The sequence below is a fragment of the Stegostoma tigrinum genome, chromosome 2 (genome assembly GCF_030684315.1).
Source record: "Stegostoma tigrinum isolate sSteTig4 chromosome 2, sSteTig4.hap1, whole genome shotgun sequence".
In the NCBI taxonomy this organism is placed as follows: domain Eukaryota; kingdom Metazoa; phylum Chordata; class Chondrichthyes; order Orectolobiformes; family Stegostomatidae; genus Stegostoma; species Stegostoma tigrinum.
The window spans coordinates 106,044,180-106,067,071 of record NC_081355.1 but is presented as its reverse complement, the minus strand read 5'-3'; the positions used below and the strand labels follow the sequence as shown (position 1 = coordinate 106,067,071).

Here is a 22,892-nt window from a genome sequence, read left to right as displayed (position 1 = left end):
GAAAAGTTCAGCCATGGTCTTATTGAGTGGAAGAGTGGGCTAGAAGGGCCAAATGGCCTACTCCTGCTCCTGATTCTTATATTCTTATGAGCTCCTTAGAAGTAACCTTATTTACAATCTTCTTGAAAGTAATAGCAAATGCAAACTTCTGCCCAGGGGAAAAAAAAACCTTTACCTTCACCTTTAAATAACTGTTCTTATGTTAAATGTTAAATGTTTTTTCCTTAACAAAAACTTTATTTCCATGCGTGCAGTGATTTAGATCAACCACATGGTGATACTTCCAGCCTCTTTTTATAACACTTTTGAAAACTGGTTAAAATAAATTTACAAAATTAACAATTGACAGCTCCTTACAGAGGCACCATAACAAAAAACAAATTCCAAAGGAAACTTAATAAATTCAAGTTAAAATGCCACTTTAGGGATTGATATTCCCTATCATGCCCCCTGGTCAAGGAAAGCCTCCAAAGTGGCAGTGAACATTGTGCTCTCTTTTCACAGATACCCAGGCATGGATGTAACAATGGTTAGCGAGTCAGGCAGTCACAGCAAACAAAAACCTGACCTCGACCCACTGTCTGAACCTGGTAATAACCATTTTGGCCAGGCCCAGGAAATGACCCTCAAGGAGGTTTACAACTTACCCAAGTTCCCAGCTATTCCTATTATAGGCATTAGACACGAAACCCATTCCAAAATTACTAAATGATTAAGGATCACAATGAAAGAAAGATATATGCCATTGCTATCACTAGATAAAGAAGTACCAAGGAAACCAATGGGGCTGAATGTCAAAGATATTAATGGAAGTAGCTACAGAAATAGTGGATACAGTGGGAGTAACCTTCAATGAATTCTTATGTCCTGCAAAAACCCCAGAGGATTGGAAAACAGCCAAAGTAACATCTTTATTTAAGAAGGGAAGGAAACAAAAAAAAAGTAGCTGTAAGCTGGAGAGGCAGTTGGCTAAACAGATGCATTTTCAACCTGTAACTAATGGGGCCACAATTATTTATAGTATACATTAATAAATTTAATGAGGAAAATAGGTGGAAAGACAAGTGATGAGAATAGCTCAAAGAGTCTATGAGGTGATGTGCTTAATGTTGAATCAGCCATGAATTTAGTGAATAGGATGGAAGCTTAAGGGTCCAAGCGACCTACTCTTGATCCTGTTTGTTAAGGTCTTATGGTTATACGCTGGTCTGCAAAGGCTATTAGCATAGATGCTGGAAAGCTGGATGCGGCTTTCTCTCCACAGATGCTGCCAGACTTGCTGGGTTTTTCCAGCAAATTCTGTTTTAGTTTCTGAAATGCCTGTGTGTTTACTTTGAGATGAATGTGATAATATAAATGTCTTAAACATGTTTAAGCTTGCTATTAGGTTGTGGTACTGTACAGTGTATGGTTTGGCGATGACAATTGTAATCTACATTTAAAACAAAGCTCAGAGCAAAACTTGTAGTTTAAAACCTGGCTTAGTACTGAGTTTTTATTATATTACAGATGTTCCATGTTGGAACTAATGATGTAGATATAAATGTTGAGGTTGTCAGGCAGCATTTTAGGAGCATGGAAGAAAATCAAGAAACAATACATTGAAGGCAATTATCTTCTGACTGTGCTAGTGCCACATGCTAATGAGTATAGAAGCGAGTAGGTAGTGCAACTAAATTCACTGATGAAATCGTGGTACAGCAGGGAGGGTTTCATATTCTTGGAGTCTTAGAACATGTTTCAAGGAGAGGCACCTTCCCAAAGTAGATGAATTGTCCCTGCATGGAGCTGTGCCCAATGGTCTCCAAGAGAAGTTAACTCTCCTTTGGAAAGGTTTACACTAATTTGCTGAGGGAGGGGAAACTAGAAAAGAATGAAGGAGCCACAGTGAGATCAAAGGACAGAGAAACAGATACAAGATATGTTTTCAAACATCCCAAACTTTATACAAATGCAATTGAAGAAAATATCAAAGTGACAAAAGTAATGATCTGCTTGACTTGAGGTAAGTCTGACTATTTTGAGTGGGCAGTACTGGTGACGCCAATAAGAGGTGAAGGAAAGATTGTGGATCTGGTTAGGGAAACCGGAAGGGGTGGGGTGTTACACAAGGAGGGGGCATCATCTTGAGGTACACTAGGGATTTCTCTACAGGAGGTGACTCTTCATGCCTGCCTGTAGCCCCTGCAGTGAAAGCTATCGGCCTGCTCCTTATGTCCCATCCCCCACCTTGAACTTTTGTTGATCGCCTCATTACAGCCTCATACGACAGCATTCCTCCCAAGTTATCTCACAGATTTAAATAATGTGGTGGAGGTGGAATGAAGCCCTTAATTTGTAGATAATTGTCTACGTAAGGCTTCTACAGGCCTTCTGGAGAGTGGGATGCCTGGTGCATAGAACACCCCATGATATTAGAAATGATCTCTGGGTGGGTATGGAGGAGGGTCGGTTGTACAGGGAATTAGCAGACTGCCATGTGCTCAATTTTACAAGCCCCCTTCAAATACCTGTGCAGGAGGCCATAAAATTCACCTGGATGGGAGGACCAAATCAAATGCGTTAATGTTGCAATATTATTTCAAAATGCATGACTCATAGCTGATTGTTAGATTTTAGTAATTAATGAGCAGGTAAAAATAATAGTCTACACCAATGATGGAGCGCAAGTAGCAGTTACTAAAATGGTAATTAATCTGTTTGTTATTGGGTTTTGGTTGAGAAAAATTGTTGACAGTAACCCAGGAAACATTCCCCTGTTTTTCCAAAATAGTGTCATGTGATTTTTATTGTGCATCAAGACAAGAAAATTGGGACGTTGGCTTTAGAATAGTATTCTGGTAATGTAGCACGCCCTCAGTACCACACTGGGCATCAACTTAGATTGTGTAAAAACAAACAGGAGTTTGAGTGACATTGGCAATGGAGCGATGTGTGGCATATTCGGGGAGAAGTCCAAAAAGGCACATGCCAACATCAAGATCTTCTCATCCCCATCTCTTATGCCTTTCACAAGTTATGTAATGTGATTTCCATCCGGTAGTGGCAATTTGCTAACTAATGGTGATTAACATTTATTACGGATCAGAGATAATGGGAACTGCAGATGCTGGAGAATTCCAAGATAATAAAATGTGAGGCTGGATGAACACAGCAGGCCAAGCAGCATCTCAGGAGCACAAAAGCTGACGTTTCGGGCCTAGACCCTTCATCACAGAGGGGGATGGGGATAGGGAACTGGAATAAATAGGGAGAGAGGGGGAGGCGGACCGTAGATGGAGAGAAAAGAAGATAGGTGGAGACAGTATAGGTGGGGAGGTAGGGAGGGGATAGGTCAGTCCAGGGAAGACGGACAGGTCAAGGAGGTGGATGAGGTTATTAGGTAGATGGGGGTGCGGCTTGGGGTGGGAGGAAGGGATGGGTGAGAGGAAGAACCGGTTAGGGAGGCAGAGACAGGTTGGACTGGTTTTGGGATGCAGTGGGGGGAGGGGACGAACTGGGCTGGTTTAGGGATGCAGTAGGGGAAGGGGAGATTTTGAAACTGGTGAAGTCCACATTGATACCATTAGGCTGCAGGGTTCCCAGGCGGAATATGAGTTGCTGTTCCTGCAACCTTCAGGTGGCATCATTGTGGCACTGCAGGAGGCCCATGACGGACATGTTATCTAGAGAATGGGAGGGGGAGTGGAAATGGTTTGCGAATGGGAGGTGCAGTTGTTTGTTGCGAACCGAGCGGAGGTGTTCTGCAAAGCGGTCTCCAAGCCTCCGCTTGGTTTCCCCAATGTAGAGGAAGCCGCACCGGGTACAGTGGATGCAGTATACCACATTGGCAGATGTGCAGGTGAAACTCTGCTTAATGTGGAATGTCATCTTGGGGCCTGGGATAGGGGTGAGGGAGGAGGTGTGGGGGCAGGTGTAGCATTTCCTGCGGTTGCAGGGGAAGGTCCTGGGTGTGGTGGGGTTGGAGGGCAGTGTGGAGCGAACAAGGGAGTCGCGGAGAGAGTGATCTCTCCGGAAAGCAGACAGGGGTGAGGATGGAAAAATGTCTTGGGTGGTGGGGTCGGATTGTAAATGGCGGAAGTGTTGGAGGATGATGCGTTGTACCCGGAGGTTGGTGGGGTGGTGTGTGAGAACGAGGGGGATCCTCTTTGGGCGGTTGTTGCGGGGGGTGGGGCGGGTGTGAGGGATGTGTTGCGGGAAATACGGGAGACGCGGTCAATGGCGTTCTCGATCACTGTGGGGGGAAAGTTGCGGTCCTTGAAGAACTTGGACATCTGGGATGTGCTTATTACGGACCTTTTGCTGGCCCAATTCACCTCATTAATAAAACAAAGAATTGTAGCTGCTGGAGATCTGAAACAAACAAAAGCAGAAAATGCTGAATAAACTTTGAAGAGTCTGAAGAAAAGTCATTGCACTGAAAAGGTTAACTTTGTTTTCTCTTCACTGATGTTGCCAGGCCTCCAGAATTTCCTGGGTTGTTTCACCTCATTAATAGTTTGGTTGCAATCTTACAAGTTTACCTAACAAACTAACCATCAGGAAAACCTGATGTAGAAACCACTGTAGGTATTTGATGGATCGAGCTTGCCACCTGCTCCGAAGGACTTCCACGTTGGGCACTGGGCACCAAACCTCAGGGCATGATGACTGGGCACTGGCTACACAAACACACACCCTATACCAAAAGGCATTGGCATCTGAGATGTGCCACCCTCCGAAAACCCTCAGGGCATATTTCTGATCCTCTCACAGGATGCTTCCGCACTTTGGTGCTGTACGAGCAACTGTCACTGTGGTGCTGCAGCAAGGACATTGTGCGCTCAGGGCACACCACCAAGCACCAAGGCTGCATCTCTGGGCTTTTGGTTTTTTTTGTGGTGCTCACCTATTCTGAGCCTACCTGGATGCTCTCAGCAAGCCCGCCTTGCCTTTACTCACTTGGCCCCTTCAGCCAAAGCAACAACATATTACTGCTGTTTTTATGTGCCTTTTAATACAGCAACAAAGCCAAGAAACTTGCCATAGTTGCCAGCAAGCCTCAGTCAAGTCAAGGGGGATCTAAGGAGTTAAGGGGATCCATGCACAGCAATCAAGGGCAGCCTCTGATACCAGTCCGGGTCTTCTCACAGCAGTCAGAGTCAGGAACCACTTAAGGGGTGAGAAACTGAATGTTGGGCAGCACATGACTTGTGGTCTTGACTCATTTTGTGCTGTAGGGGGCAGTTTTCCTCCTGGAATGAGAGAGAGAGAGAGAGAGAGAGAGGTGCACAGGTATTATAGGCGATGAAAGTGAGTGGCACAGATGTTATTGGCATAGGTGGGGTGGTGTTCAGAGTCAATGAGTAAGCAGTGCAGAGGCCATGCAGACTTAAACTTTGAAGAGTCTGAAGAAAAGTCATTGCACTGAAAAGGTTAACTTTGTTTTCTCTTCACTGATGTTGCCAGGCCTCCAGAATTTCCTGGGTTGTTTCACCTCATTAATAGTTTGGTGCAGTGTCAGGGATTGAGATAGATGTGGCTGAGTGAGAAAGGAGTGAAGGCAAGTTTGAGAATGGAAGAGCAATTCTGGGATACCTGGTCAGTGTTGAGTTGTTCTGGGAAAGGTGCATCGTGAGAGGGGGCAGAAATCAGACATGATACATGTCATAGGGGTAGGAGCATCAATTAACGTGACGAATTTAGTACAATTTGGTGAGAAAGCCCACTTGGTCTCACACTGAGAATCCTTTCAACAAAAATCTGTAAGATTCAACCCTATGTTATTTGTATGGTCTCAAATTCATTACTGCGGACACAGAAATAGTGCTGATAAACAAACTGAATTGCCCGTGGAACCCCTGATGTGCGAAACCTATTGGAATGTAGTCATCCAGCAAGACTAGGTATTGGGAATAGACAAGGAGATCGTTCATTTGACTTCAGTATATTGTAATAGCTTTTTGTTTCGTTTTAACATTTAGGCTGCATCATTGTTAAATCCACCACTGAGGACTCGAGTTCAGCAAATATTTTTCGACAAAATTACTGCAGCATATCCAAGTAATCAGCGAGCTCCACTGGGAAAATCGCATGATCAATCGAAAGGTTTACCGAAAGGGATGGATATATATAATACCACGTTTGGCAGAAAAGGAGTTAAGGGTATGAATAATTGCAATAAAGAAACAGCAGACAGACAAAAGATTTGATAACTTAAAATTACATCTAACTCCTAAAACCTCTCAGCATGCATTAGGTGAAAAGTAGATATTTAAAGGGGTTTCAGGAACCTAGGCAAGAGTGTGTACACAGACAAATCTTTTAAACTGGCCAGACAAGTTGAGGATACTGTTAAAAAGGCATGAGGAAGCATTTTATCCAAACAAGAGTTCAGAGTATAAAAGCAAGCAAGTTATGTCAAACCAGTAGTTAGAACCAGCTGGATTATTGTGCCCTAATCTAGACACCATTGTTAGGCATTATGTCAAAATGTAGAAGGTGTAGAGGAGATTTATTAGACTGGAACTAGGAATGTGGCATTTCTGCTTCCTTCAGCGGCTGGCTTTCTGGAGCCCTGGACAACACAGCCTGCAGGTATTAAATTCAAATTGATGGCAAAAGTTAGAGTATGCTATCTAAATTCAATATTATATTTACTGACCAGCCTCTTGAGTGGCCACTGGGGGCGAGAGAGAATTCAGATTGGTTTCATTGACTCTCTGTTGGAGCACAATGTGTGATTACTATTCTCTAGTACTTCATCCCTTGTCCCATTATTATTCATTCACGTCTCCAGTGCACACTTCAGGCTAAAGGCATGATGCAGGAGTTAAACAAAGCCCAAGCACACTCCATCTCCTTCACTGTATGACTTCTGTTCTTGTTTAACTCTATCACTCATACGACTTAGAAGTCTGGGCAGATATAACAGTTAGAGGAAATTTTGCATGTGTCCCGGCAATTATCTGTCAGAGAACCAGCAGGGATGTCGCAGCTCAGTGCGATTGTGTCTTCGTTGCACTCTGGGCATGAATCGCTCAACATTTAGGGACAATAACACTGATAGTTAAGTTTCCTCTTCATAAAATGAGGGACCCTGGGGTCAACAATAACAATTCTGATTAGTCAGGTAATTGAACTTGGATGTCCCTGCATCTTTAGCTAAGCAACTCACGCTATAGATATGAGATAATGGGAACTACATAAGTTGGAGAATCCAAGATAACAAAGTGTGGGGCTGGATGAACACAGCAGGCCAAGCAGCATCTTAAGAGCATAAAAACTGACGTTTCAGGCCGAGACTCTTCAGCAGAAAAGAGGGGATAGGGAGAGGGTTCTGAAATAAATAGGGAGAGAGGGGGAGGCGGATTGAAGATGGATAGAGGAGAAGATAGGTGGAGAGGAGACTATGGGTAGGGAGGTAGGGAGTGGATAGGTCAGTCCGGGGAGGACGGACAGGTCAAGGGGGCGGGATGAGGTTAGTAGGGAGGAAATGGAGGTGTGGCTTGAGGTGGGAGGAGGGGATAGGTGAAGAGGAAGAACAGGCTAGGCAGACATGGACGAGTTGGGCTGGTTTTGGGATGTAGTGGGGGGAGGGGAGATTTAGAAGCTGGTTAAATCCACATCAATACCATTAGGCTGCAGGGTTGCCAAGTGGAATATGAATTGCTGTTCCTGCAACCTACGGGTGGCATCGATGTGGCACTGGAGGAGGCCCAGGATGGACATGTCGACTAAGGAATGGGAGGGGGAGTTGAAATGGTTCGCGACTGGGAGGTGCAGTTGTTTATTGCGAACCGAGCGTAGGTGTTCTGCAAAGTGGCCTCCAAGCCTCCGCTTGGTTTCCCCAATGTAGAGGAAGCCACACCGTGTACAGCGGATGCAGTATACCACATTGGCAGATGTGCAGGTGAACATCTGCTTGATGTGGAAGGTCATCTTGGGGCCTGGAATGGGGTTGAGGGAGGAGGTGTGGGGGCAGGTGTAGCACTTCCTGCGGCTGCAGGGGAAGGTGCCAGGTGTGGTGGGGTTGGAGGGGAGTGTGGAGCGGACAAGGGAGTCGCAGAGAGAGCAGCCTCTCCAGAAGGCAGACAAGGGTGGGGATGGAAAAATGCCTTTAGTGGTGGGGTCAGTTTGTAGATGGCGGAAGTGTCGGAGGATGATGCGTTGTATCCAGAGGTTGGTGGGGCAGTATGTGAAGACTAGGGGGATTCTCTTTTGGTGGTTATTGTGGCGGCGGGGTGTGAGGGATGAGGTGCGGGAAATGCGGGAGACATGGCTGAGGGCGTTCTCGACCACTGCAGGGGGTAAGTTGCAGTCCTTGAAGAACAAGGACATCTGGGATGTGTGGGAGTGAAATGCCTCATCCTGGGAGCAGATTTGCTGGCCATTTTCACCATGGACGTCCAGTCCCTATACACCTGCATTCCCCATGCAGATGGCCTACAGGCCCTCCGCTTCTTCCTGTCCCGTAGACCCGACCAGTCCCCCTCCACCAACACCCTCATCTGCCAAGCCGAACTCGTCCTCGCCATCAACAACTTCTCTTTTGATTCCTCCCAGTTCCTACAGACAAATGGGGGTGGCCTAGGTACCTGCATGGGCCCAAGCTATGCCTGCCTCTTTGTAGGTTATGTGGAACAGTCCCTCTTTCGCACCTGCACAGGCCCCAAACCCCACCTCTTCCTCCGTTACATTGATGACTGTATTGGCACCGCCTCATGCTCCCAAGAGGAGCTCGAACAGCTCATCCATTTCACCAACAACTTCCACCCCAACCTTTAGTTCACCTGGACCATCTCCAACACATCCCTCACCTTCCGGAACCTTTCTGTCTCCGTCTCAGGCAACCACCTACAAACCGACGTCCATTTTAAGCCCACCGACTCCCACAGTTACCTGGAATACTTCTGCTCCCAACCAGCTTCCTGCAAAAATTCCATCCCCAGTCCCAATTCCTTCGCCGCCGCCGCATCTGGTCCCAGGATGAGGCATTCCACTCCCGCACATCCCAGATGTCCTCATTCTTCAAGGACCGCAACTTACCCCCTGCACTGGTCGAGAACGCCCTCAACTGTGTCTCCCTCAATTCCCGCACCTCATCCCTCACACCTTGCCCCCGCAATAACCGCCAAAAGAGAATTCCCTTGGTCCTCACATACCACCCCACCAACCTCCGGATACAACGCATCATCCTCCAACACTTCCGCCACCTACAATCCTACCCCACCACTAAAGACATTTTTCCAACCCCACCCTTGTCTGCCTTCTGGAGAGACTGCTCTCTCCACAACTCCCTTGTCTGCTCCACATTCCCCTCCAACCCCACCACACCCGGCACTTTCCCCTGCAACCACAGGAAGTGCTACACCTGCCCCCACACCTCCTCCCTCAACCCCATCCCAGGCCCCAAAATGACCTTCCATATCAAGCAGAGGTTCACCTACACATCCGCCAATGTGGTATACTGCATCTGCTGTACCCAGTGTGGCTTCCTCTACATTGGGGAAACCAAGCGGAGGCTTGGAGGCCATTTTGCAGAACACCTACGTTCGGTTCGCAATAAACAACTGCACCTCCCAGTCACGAACCATTTCAACTCCCCCTCCTGTTCCTTAGACGACATGTCCATCCTGGACCTCCTCCAGTGCCACAACGATGCCACCCGTAGGTTGCAGGAACAGCAATTCATATTCCACTTGGCAACCCTGCAGCCTAATGGTATTGATGTGGATTTAACCAGCTTCTAAATCTCCCCTCCCCCCACTACATCCCAAAACCAGCCCAGCTCGTCTCTGCCTGCCTACCCTGTTCTTCCTCTCACCTATCCCCTCCTCCCACTTCAAGCCGCACCTCCATTTCCTACCTACTAACCTCACCCCGCCCCCTTGCCCTGTCTGTCCTCCCCGGACTGACCTATCCCCTCCCTGCATCCCCACCCATAGTCTCTTCTCCACCTATCTTCTCCTCTATCCATCTTCAGTCCGCCTCCCCCTCTCTCCCTATTTATTTCAGAACCCTCTCCCCATCCCCTCTTTTCTGCTGAAGGGTGTCGGCCTGAAACGTCAGCTTTTATGCTCCTAAGATGCTGCTTGGCCTGCTGTGTTCATTCAGCCCCACACTTTGTTATCACTGTTTAGATATGTTGAGTCGCTGAAGAAAAGTCTTATTTTAATTATAATTAATGTATGGAATGTGAGCATTGCTGGTCAGGCCAACACTTGTTGGCCAGAAGGCGATTGAGTGTCAACCACATTGCTGTAGGTCGGGAGTTACATGTAGGCCAGACTGGATAAAGGTGGCAATTTCCTTTCCTAAGGACCTTAACTAACCAGATTGTTTTTCCTGATAATTATGGTCTTCATTCCCGATTTAGTTTTTATTGAATTCAAATTTCACCATCTTCTATTGTGGCATTCAAACCCTGGTCCCCCAGAAGATTATGTGGGTTGCTGGAGTTATAGTCTACAGCAATAATACTACTAGGCCTTCACCTTCTCATAATTGAAATTTGAAGAAAGGTGTTTAGGTTTGCTTGACCCAGTGAAAGAAAGTCAGGAATGCCTTGGGATAATTTGTTGGCTGTTTATTCACTCATTCCTATTTGAAAGTCTTATTTATTATAAGTGCCTAAGTGTGAATCATGATATTAACAGCAAAAGGAATCATTCACTCTTGAATAAAGAACATTGCCCTTTGTCCCTATGAGCACCCACTCCATGACCAGTCTTCATTTATTATAAAAACTGGTTAAAAGGTTTTTGTGACCCAAGCTCACATCCAACTCTCCCACAAATTCTTCTCAAATTCCTTTCTCCTTTTTGCAACCCAGTGAGACTGTGAAATCCCTTGACTTATTTAAAGAAGTAAAAGTGATATTTCATTGCAAGGTATTGTAAAAGGCAGCACCTTCTTAACACCTGCAACAAAGGTAGGCAAAAACTACTCCCTAACTAGTAACGCCAATGTGCCGTGAAATAATAGAAAAAAACTCCTTAAATACTGTAAGAAAATTTGGTGTTCAATTAGCTTCAGCTCACAGTCTTTTGACTCAGACACTGTTGTCAATGGCAAAAACTGATACTTAATTTGACAGCTATAGATTAATAAATATTTGAATGTTAAATATGAGCAGTGATTATTTTGTGTATTTAACACATAATTAGAATTTGGCTTCTTAAGGCAATATTGAAAATATGATTTCAGATATTAGTGCTGGAGAGCTTGTAAATCCACCAAAGACCCGAAGACAAGTTTATGAAGAATCACAGGCAGGACATTCTCTTTATGTCACGACGCACAATGCTTACAATGTTGGTAAGGAAACACAGAATTGAATTGTAATTTCCAAAACCAGCTGGGCTGGGGTTGTGTCAGAGGTTAAAATGCAAAAAACACCTAGTACAGGAATCAAACTGCCCCTATTCCACTCAATTTGGTGTCGAATACAGGATGGAAGAGGTTATCCTACTCATGGGAAGCAAGTTAGTTATTCATATTGTATAATGCGGCTTCATGCCTTCATTTTAAGTCAGTGTTTTTGACCATGTGCAGCCATTCTTCCTTGACCTCAGGATACTTGGGAAATTAAGGAAGGTGAGAGAAACTCAGTCCATTTGTAAGTGTCTCTATGGCACTGCTTCTGGACCGGTAGGAGCAGGAATGCTTCTTCCAGGTCCAACAAGCTAACTCAGCAAATTTATCCTGCAATCCTGACCCACCTAAAATCCAAACCCACCAGATAATTTCTCACCCTGTCCAACCTACTTGCTTCCATAGATTTTGACCTTGTGAAGCAGGCCTCCCACCCAAAAGGTGTCAATCAGGCTGCCAACATGCAGGAACATCACCTAAACAAACCATGCTGTTAAATTCTGCAGGACATCTGGAAAGCTGCTCTTACAGGTTTCCCAACTTCAAAGCAAGACTCAAAACAGGAAAAGCTTTCCTTCAATCTAGAACCCAGTCTATGATTTTTGTAAGTAATATACATTTGCACTAAATTCAATTCCATGCGTCCTACCGCACCAATTAAAATCCAGTAGCAATTAATCTTAGAAGATGTATGAGAGAGGGATCTTAATGTCGATTGCTCAGTAGCACCTAGGGTTAGATTCATTCTTTTATTGGCCAGACTTTAACTTTAACATAATCTCCAGTACGCAGGTTGCCTTTCTGAATGTACCATGGGCTGAAATCTTGACTGGCCAAATAGAGGGGCCTGCAGCAACACCTTGCATAGAAGAGAAATTTGAATTGGCAACAAGTTACACGGTATTTGAGAAGCATAAGCAGCTTGCGTACAGAGACTATATCAGAAAATGAAACAAAGATGGAACTCTTCAAGTTTCAAAACATCATATGGCAGTGATGAAAAATATATCCCATCCATCTGTCCCTGCTCCAGGGTGGGATAATTTTAAATTTCACTAAAAAGCAACCCAACTTGTTAAACGTAGTATCAGAGATAATGGGAACTGCAGATGCTGGAGAATTCCAAGATAATAAAATGTGAGGCTGGATGAACACAGCAGGCCAAGCAGCATCTCAGGAGCACAAAAGCTGACGTTTCGGGCCTAGACCCTTCATCAGACCTCTGATGAAGGGTCTAGGCCCGAAACGTCAGCTTTTGTGCTCCTGAGATGCTGCTTGGCCTGCTGTGTTCATCCAGCCTCACATTTTATTATCACCAACTTGTTAAACATATGGTTGTTGGGTAGAAGCAACAACCAATGATGATATTCTGTGAGACTGAGATAGATATGATTTTGGAGATTCTAATTACTTCAACTGATCCCTAATTAGCATAGGTGCAAGACCCTCTTGTCTGTTCCTAATATCAGATCTGGCAGTTTACATTGAAGTCTACTTCAAAATCAGTTAAGTTATAATTAAGTGTTATGCTGGTGTGACTAAACATGTCATTACTTTGGCCTTGCTACCATTCTGTTTGTAAGCACAAATAGGATGGTGGCACCATGAAAATCTCCAGAGATTTCCCTTCATTTGGTTCTGCCTGTGGCAACAAGCACCACATATTAAATTGAGTTTGAGATTACAGTGGATAATCAATAAACATAAAATATTAGGCAGTCTTATAAAATCGGTAAGTAATATCTGATAGAGTGAATATAATAACATTAGTAAACATGCACAGTGAGATAGTTTATGATTGATTCCTTTATTGCCTCCCATTTCTGGAGTATTTTACTTCCCCTTTACATTATCCACCATTTCTTATTTGCTTCTAAGCAATAAATTTAGATACTTTTTGATTTGTGTTTTTGGAATAGTTGGAATAGTTTTGAGCCATGTATGTTGTTGGATAGTCACATTTTTAAGGACAGATACATAGAGTATTAAACAACAGGAACTGATTTTATTGTAAATGTATTTACTCTGATAAGACCATTAAAAAGTGGTTAGCTGCAATAGGAGCATTTTTCGTCGGTTTTCCTCTCTATCAAACTTGCAAGTTGTTTTCATCTACAGTCATCTCAGAAAGTTGTTGAACTGAGCTGGAGCTGCTCAGTATACTAACTGGATTCTTAAAAATTCACATTTGTATGCTGGCCTGCAATTTTTAAAACCTGGGCAAATTTATTAATACTGCTTCAGACAAGTGAATCCATTGTCTAAATTAAATGAATAAAGAAACGCAATTTCACTATTCATCTATAAGAATGGCACTGTTTTCATGCAGATTCTGGGGTTCAGTATTTGCCACTCCAAGCCATTTGTTTTCACATTATTTGCAAATAAAACATTAGGCAAATCTATTATTAAGCAACATATAGCTAAATGAGAAACCAAATGTATTTCTTTGTGCTGCGGTTTGCTTAATGTACATCTTTTGCTCAATGTTCCTTAACTTAGCCATTTTAGATTGTAGCCAGTTTATTTCATATAGCCTGACAGATGAACTACATTCAGGATATAAAAAAAGGACAAAAATAATTGTCAGTGTAGGCACACAAACATAAATTGAGCCATATATGTCAAAAGCTGTTTTATTCTATTGTACATTTGCTAATAATATTTTAAAATAACATTTTTTTTGTGATTGTGTGCAATACCTATTTCTTTCATTCAACAAAGGTATTTCCTCAATTATTTAATTCTAAATTCTCAGTCTATAGCAAACCATACAACTGGAATTAAGAGATTTGTTCGGAATGTCGGCAATTGTTTAGTGGTGATGCAAGAATTTATAAGGAGACATGTAATAATGGTCGTAATTTATATTGTTTTTGTGAACTATTTTCATAGGGGAGCAAAGGGACAGAAAATATGATTGGTCAAGACACAGCAAATACAGTGTATTTGGAGTAGAGACTCCTTACTTTAATGATGGAAGATTAACAGCAAAGTCGTTACACTGGTCACCTGATATACAACAGTGAGTATCTGTTCTGAAGACCAGCAATAGCACCATCTTGTTTCTATTCTGTTCACTGAAAGACAGTTCCCATTATCTCGGATCACAATAAAATCAGACTGCTTTATAACTTTACTGCCAGACTCTTGTAGGTATGGATTTCTCATACTGTAGTAGTTTCACAACTAGACATTTCCATCAATGGGTACTATTTCTAAGTTTAATAAAGGATTCGACTGTTTAGAATTTTTTTTGGTACTTGTCTGACACATCTCCATTGACCTCAAATAGAAATCCCACCTCATTGGACCTAGGTTCAGTAAACAACATACTTCATATGGCCATATCATCTTCATTTATGCATCAAAGATTAATCAGAAAGTTCACACACTGGACATGACCCTTGACCTTACGCAAACTTGTCAATTTGCTATTGGTTATGCTTTCAAGGAAACAATAGATCAATCAGCAGCCACTTTAATAAGCATTTTATCATGAAAATCTCATCAGACAGTTTAAGTCTAAGAAAATAGTATTGCATGGGCATTGAAACTGGTAGTCCCTACAGAAATTGCTGACCTACTGGGCAGGAGTCAAATTAGGCATTCATATTGACCCTCTATTACTTTGTTGAATGTGGAGTAGGGCTTGTACTAGGTAATCTTCTCCTGCCCACCATTTTAAAGTGTTTACGTGTTCTTAGTTTAATTAACTTGAGATGCCTCCTTCCTATATTTTGTTTAAACAAGGAATCTTACTAAAATGTTCACTATGAATATTACTTCTTTTTAATAAAGACGAAATTCTGCAAAGATCATATCAAAAAGGGTTGAGGACTTTAGAGAAAAAACGCAACATCAAGTTGGAAAAGTCTTTGATCCGTAAGTCAAACTTAAGTTTTGGAAGCATAATTTCAATATAATTCATATATTTGTATCAGGCACTTTACGTTTATTTCAGAAAAATGCTCCCCAATACAGCCTATGACACAAAAGTAAATAGTTGTGGTGAAGTTCCATCAAAAATAGTAAAGGAAGGTTTTTGTTTGTCTTTCTTCTCAGAATTGTTAAGAGGAAATCTCCTATGAGAAATACGTGTGAGAAAGATCTTTCCAAAACCTTTAGTCTATCTATCCAAAAACATCCGGGAGTGTCACTTTTCTTTAGGTTACTTTGTCTTGTAGCTACATTTTCCATCTGTTGGTGATAGTTGGGTATTGCATGAAGCGCTATGTTAGTGTTTTCGACTTTAAATGGACTAATTCAAGTGAAACCTTTGGACAAATGCCTAAAAAATAACCATGATGAAGTGGAATTGTATTAGGCACTCGATTGGGTTAAGATAATGTCCCTTAAAGAATGTGCTTGCCATTTCTATGTAGTGACTCCTGTCTAGTGATTCCAGTTCACCCAATGCAATTGTCTCTCAATACCCTTGGAAATGACCTGAAAAGCTACCTGGCTGTAAGCAATCACTACCAAGTTCAACAATAAGAACATTCTGCTTTCAATTTACTCCCCTCCCTCTTTTCCACCTCTCTCTCCCTTTTGGTGTTATTGCATTCCCTTTAATGGGCTCCGCACATGGATTGAACAATTGGAAACATGGTTGATTTAATGCTAGTGGCCAACAGGCAAGAATTACCACGAGTGATTTGGTGGTGGGAAAAGCCATTGGTTGCGTATGATAGCACTTCCAGGGATAAGAAAAAGAGAAAAAATGAAAATTTGACAAATAGCTGTTCATATTTGAACAGACTTGTCCCTTTCGTCCTCTCCCTCTCTTGTTTCTCATGATTTTCTACGTCCACAATGTTAATGATTACTTTCAGGAGTCTCCAAGCAAAACAAAAAATACAAAACAAACTTCATATGACAAGCTTCATTACGAAACACTAAGAATGGCTGTGTTGTACCATCATTGGCTACGACAGCTGAATCTTGTAGGACAAAGCTACTAGACTACATTTATTGGTCAGTGAGAGAATTAACATGAGTTACTTTGTTTGATCATGTCCTCAAAGGTTTATCTGAAGCAGTTTCATCCATATTCACATTGTTAGATCAAAGTCTTCTCATTTCCAGTGTGAGGGCACTCTTCATAATGTAATATAGTGCAAATGCTGTCATTTTTGATTAAAAACAGATATCACTCAACAGCAAAGATCTGTAAGGTATTATGGGCCACCAACTGCTGCCAAATTGTGTACCCTCACAATATAGTGTATGATGACATATCCAGAACAAGGTATGAATCTAGTGAAAGTACAAGGGACCATCAGGCTACAGACAGTGCTAAGAACATACATAACAAATAGATTAGACAAATTTTTATAGCCTTATTATTTTTTGCTGTGAATGTTAATGAATGAACTTGGGAAATAATAGTAGTTTCCTTGAACACCTCTATTTGCAACTATGGTGGAGCTCAGCATACTGGTAAAAAAATGTGTTTATAAATGTCCTGACTCAAAAATGCAGGAGGACAACTGTAATTTTCCCTGCTGTCAAGGTAACTACCATCATGAAGAATTATGTACAAGAGACTGAGTCATTCCGTTAGACAAAATATAGCTGGACGCAGCAAAGATGAAGGGCCTTCTAGATGTGGTGCCAAAGACCTGCCACTTCCTTTAACAAAACAATTCTGATGTTGCTTTGACACTATCATCTACCTGATAATGCAGAATTTACTCTGGTAAGTACCATCTTCAAAAAATAGGATAGATGTAACTAGATTCATAACTACCCTCTAAGCTTCACTTTTAAAACTCTGTCACAGGACGAGGGCATCACTGGGCCAGCATTTACTGCCCATCCCACTTTGGTGATGTAGGACCTTCTTAAAATGCAGCAGTTCTTTTGCATAGGTACACCACAAATGCCATTAGATTGGGAGTTGCAGGATTTTGCAGATGCAGAAGGGACAGGTGATATATTTCCAAGTCACTATGGTGATTATTAATGATCAATAAAATGATGAAAAGAGCCACAAGCATTACTGTTAAACTGAATGTTAGAAAACGCAGCACATCAATGCCAAAGAGGAGGCTGGAATATTGGCAAGCATCTTGGTGTCACGGTGGCTCAGTGGTTAGCACTGCAGCCTCACAGCGCCAGGGACCCGGGGTCGATTCCAGCCTCGGGCGACTGTCTGTGTGGAGTTTGCACATTCTCCCCGTGTCTGCATGGGTTACTTCCAGGTGCTCTGATTTCCTTCCATAGTCCAAAGATGTGCAGGCGAGGTGGATTGGCCATGCTAAGTTGCCCGAAGTGTTCTGGGGTGTGTGGGTTATAGGGGGATGGGCCTGGGTGGGGCGCTCCAAGGGTCAGTGTGGTCTTGTTGGGCCGAAGAGCCTGTTTCCACACTATAGGGGCTCCATGGCTCTACGATTCATCTTCAACCTTTGATCCATCTTGCCTTGTTCCATTGCAAGATACTAGAATTTAGCCAGTTCAGTTCACACAAAGTGATATCAAGAAATGACTGAAATCACTTGATTCTGCAAAAGCTGTAATCCCTGACAATATTTCAGCAATTGTACAGAAGATCTGTGCTGCACTCCGAGTCAAGCTGTTTCAGCATATTTACAACACTTGCATCTATTTGGCAATGTGGAAAATTTCCTAAGCATGCCCTTTATATAAAAGAATGGACAAATGCAATGCAGCTAATCATTACCCCCTTAGTCTCAATTATGTCAACTCTCAATTATCACTGTCATCAATAGTGCAATCAGGTGGGATGTGCAAAGGAACAAGCTGCTCACTAACACTCAGTTTAGGTTCCATCAGAGCTGCTCAGTTTTTGACTTCATTAGTGCCTTGGTCCAAACATGGACAAGAGCAGAATTAAAGAGGGGAAATAAGGATACATTATCTTTAATTAATAGGCAGCATTTGACCAAGTGTGACATCCAGGAAAATCAGCAAAACTGGAGTGAATGGAAATTGGCGAACACTTTTTGTTGGCTGGAGCCACTCTTAACAAAAGAAGATGGTTGTGGTTGTTTGAGGTCCACCTTCAGAAACACAGCACATCCCTGCAGGATTTTGTCTGTGTAGTGGCCTAGGCCCAACCATCTTCAGCTGCTCCATCAGCGACCTTCACTCCATCATAATGTCAGAAGTGGGATGTTCATAGATGTTTGTACAATGTTCAACGCCATTCACACCTCCTTAGATGCTGTGCAATTTTTGTACAAATGCAGCAAGACCTGGACAGTAACTTGGCTTTGATCATGTGTGGTGTGAATGTTATTTACCATTTAAGTGCCAAGCAATGGCCATTTCCAACAAGAGGGAATCTAACCATCGCCATTTAATATTAAATGGCATTATTGTGGCTGAATTCCCCCATTTCCAATATCCCAGGGGTCACCATTGACCAGAACTGAACTAGACCAACTATTCAGATACTGTGGCTGCAAGACCGTGTAAGAGGCTGGTAATTCTGCAGCAACAAAATCAACTTGTGACTCCTCAAAGCCTGTCCACCATCTACAAGGCATAAGTCAGGAGTGTGACGGAATACTCTTCACCTGCCTGGATGAGTGGAGTTCCAACAACATTCAAGAAACTCAGTACATCCAGGACAAAGTAGCCTGAATGACTGGTACTCCTTTGACTGTTTAACATTTATTCTGTCCTTCCCTCATGCTCATGTGCATACCACATCAATTCACCAAGGCTCCTTAGACAACACCTTGCAAACCTCTACCATCTAGAAGGACAAGGAAAGCAAGTTACATGGGAATACCATCACCTGCAGGTTCCCCTCCAAGCCACTCTCTATCCTAATTTGGAAATATTTTGTTGTTCCTTCAGTATTATTAGGTTAAAATCCTTGTGTTGTGGGTGTGCCTATGCCACGTAGATTGCAGCACTTCAGTAAAGCAGCTCAAGTCTACTTTCTGAAGAACAGCTAGGAATGGGCAATAAATGCTGATCCCACACATGTGTGCGAGTGAAAAATGGATAAATGATGAACTAACCCATTCCAAACTAGATAACATTCAAACTTATACTGACATGTGACAAATGACATTTATGAAAATTATCAGGTAACAAACAACTTGAATAGGAGAAAGCCCACATACCTCACATTATTATTCTTATTATTCAATTGTACTACCATTGCTGAGAGTATTATCAACAACACTCAAGGAGGATAACGTGGCGATACCACATCAGCAGCCCAACCTGAACAACTATATCAACTGCATGGGCAAACATGAAGGACGGAAACTTGGTAGATTTTAGTGAGAGATTATTTCTTCTCACCCTCAACCTACCAACAAATTAAAGATGCTGGAGAATCCGAGATAACAAAGTGTGGAGCTGGATGAACACAGCAGGCCAAGCAGCATCTTAGGATGCTGCTTGGCCTGCTGTGTTCATCCAGCTCCACACTTTGATTCAGACTCTGATTGGGCAAGGTGTTGTCATGGAGAAAAGAGTAGGGAACTATGTTCTCAAATCCCCAAGTTTCCTAGTAATACCTAGACTTTCAAAGAACATTTTGTAAAGGACCACATATTAGCCTTGATTGTGATTTTATTTACATGTATACCCAAGTACAAAAGTACAGGATTTCAGTGAAACGTGTATAATGTCGCCACACGAGGTTCCTTCTTCATTACAATGACCTCATTCAACATAGAACGATACAGCACTTCAGCTCACAATGTTGTGCCTAAGGTCTATTTAACCTCCACTGCTATCTTATACTGTCATCCATATGCCTATGTAGTAGCCGCTTAAATGCCCCTAATGAGGCCGACTCCACTACCCTCTCCAACAATGCATTCCACGCCCCTACCACTCTGTGTAAAGAACCTACCTCTGACGTCTCCCCAATATCTACCTCCTTTCACTTTAAAACTATGTCCCCTCGTAAAACCTACCTCCATGCTAGGAAAAAGTCTCTGGCTGTCTACTCTATCTATACCTCAGATCATTTTGTACACCTCTATCAAGTCACCTCTTATCCTTCGTCATTCTGACGAGAAAAGCCCTAGCTCTCTCAACATTTCCTCGTAAAACCTTCCCTCCATTCCAGGCAACATTCTGGTAAATCTCCTCTGCACCTTTTCTAACGCTTCCACATCTTTCCTGTAATTAAGTGACCAGAACTGGACACAATATCCCAGATGTGGCCAAACCAGGCTTTTGTATAGCTGGAGTATAATTTCACGGCTCTTGAACTCAATCCCTTGAACTCAATCTTGAACTCAATCAAACTTAATGAAAGCTAACACACCATACGCCTTCTTAACAACTCTGGGTTAAGCAGCTTTCAGGGAACTGTGAACACGTACCCCAAGATCCCTCTGCTCCTCCACACTGCCAAAAATCTTTCCGTTAACCCTGTATTCTGCTTTCAAGTTTGTCCTTCCAAAATGAATCACCTCACACTTTTCAGGGTTAAACTCCATCTGCCACTTCTCAGCCCAGCTCTGCATTCTATCAATGTCCCTTTGTAACCGAGAACAGCCCTCTGCACTGTCCACAAACATGCCCCACCTTCGTATGGTCTGCGAACTTGCGAATCCACCCTTCCACTCCTTCATCCAAATCATTTACAAAAGTTACAAATAGAAGAGGACCCAGAACAGATTCTTGTGGTACACCACTTGTAACTGAACACCATGTTGAATATTTTCCTTCCACTATCACCCTTTGTCTTCTAACGGTCAGCCAAGTCTGAATCCAATCTGCCACATTTCCCCCTATCCCATGCCTCCTTACCTTCTGCATGAGCCTACCAAGGGGAACCTTATCAAACGCCTTTCTTAAACCCATGTATATCACATCCACTGATCTACCTCGGTACAGAATGTTAAGAACAAGGTAGAAAGAACAAACAAAGTTAAAAGTTAAACATTACGGTTATTATAGTACAATATAAAATTAACGAAGCAAGGTCAAAAGTTGCACATTGCAGACTTCCTTAGTTTTAAGTAGAAAATAAAGAAATAAAGCTGGCGGTTTAAACGTTACAGTCTTTCTTAAGTGCTTATCCATGTTGTGACTGCACTTCAAAGAATCACCTTGAGTGTGGAAGTAGAGGCTGAGGCCACATCTTGCCAAGAGACCACCACGTACAGCTGAAAGACCACCAAACCAGGCAAACAGTCTGCCACACTGGGCCATTGAAAAATCACCACGCCAGGCTGAGACCACCATGCTGGGCAGAGAGTCTGCCACACCGAATGAAAACCTTATTAAGAAAGTGGAAGTGTGTGAGCTAAAAGGGACATTAGTAGCATGGAAAATTGGCTGAGATAGAAAATAGAGAGCTGGATTTTTACCAGAAATTGGCTGGAGCCCATTTTGGTGGTATCCATGGAAGGCTTCACTATTGTGCATTTAAGTGACAAGGCTCACGCTATTTTCTGAAATTCCTCATAATAGCCATGTACCATGTCTCTGTGGTGCCACATCGCCCTATCTTGTGATTCCTGTCACCACCATTATTTGTAAAGCCCAGCTGCGCATCTGGGCAAGTTCTGTCAGTCGGGAGTTGCACTTCATTATATAAACGCCAGGAGGCAAACCGAAAACAAACACTTCTTGGGATATATAGGTGGCAAAACTGACATTTCATTGCAAATACAAGTGCACATTCATAAGGATATTGCTGTTTAAAAACCAAGCTGTCAGGAAGAGAGCTAGGACTGAAATGAGCAAAAGCTCCTTTTCTCAGAGGTTATCCGAATTTGGAATATGCTGTCTGAAAGAGGGTGGAGGCACATTCCATAGGAAGTTTCAGAGAGAGCTGGCTAGATATTTGAAAGTGATTAAACTGGAGGGCTATCAAGATAGGGCTGGATAATGAGTCTAACTGGGTAACTCTTTCAGGAGCTGGTACAGAAGTGATGGGTTGAATGGCTTCCTTCTGTACTAGAAAATTGATTCTTCCAATGCCTATCAGAACCTAACAACTTCTCATTATTCATTCACCTTTCTTCAACAACAGTCAAAGGAAAGAATAAACAAACAAACAGAACACATGGAACCTTCTTCCCTTTCAAGTAATACCATATATACAGTCAATAAGTGATTACTACTCCCGAAGCTCATCTGCTCGAGTACAAATTGAGTCCTGCTTGGCTCTTTATGTCTGACCCTGTGGTGCTGTATCATGCGAGAGGTGATGTTGCTCATGCTCAATATCATTTTTGTCCTTAGACGATTTTTCTCAGCTGCCATTTTCTCAGCTGGTTAATATTGACCACATCGCGTCATTGCCTGCTCCAGGTGTGCAGAGCACAGCATGCAAGGATTACGAAGCATGCCCTGACAGGACTGTATGGCAAGGTCCTGTCAAAATGAACTAAACTTTGGAGCCTTATGTTCAGTGGGTGTATTGTTTGATCTGCTCCACCTTGGCCCTGATTGAGGAATGGGTAGCTATGACAGTACCGTGGCCGTAAGAGGTGTATTTTGTTCAGTTTTTGTTACGAGAGGTTGAGATAGAGGCACCAACCACTTCAAAGCCAATGAAATAAAGAGCTTGTGAGGCCTTGGAA

The 22,892-nt window shown here is 42.9% G+C and overlaps 1 protein-coding gene across 2 annotated transcripts in view; it reads left to right on the top strand.

The window, feature by feature from the left end:
- Nucleotides 1–22,892, top strand: part of efhb (EF-hand domain family, member B) — a 70,045-nt gene that overhangs the window by 6,617 nt on the left and 40,536 nt on the right. For both annotated transcript variants that reach the window (XM_059641865.1, XM_059641868.1), the window contains 4 exons: nucleotides 5,964–6,144; nucleotides 11,188–11,298; nucleotides 14,251–14,380; nucleotides 15,157–15,240. In XM_059641865.1, coding sequence (XP_059497848.1) covers nucleotides 5,964–6,144; nucleotides 11,188–11,298; nucleotides 14,251–14,380; nucleotides 15,157–15,240 — 506 coding nt within the window. The remainder of the gene's footprint in view (nucleotides 1–5,963; nucleotides 6,145–11,187; nucleotides 11,299–14,250; nucleotides 14,381–15,156; nucleotides 15,241–22,892) is intronic.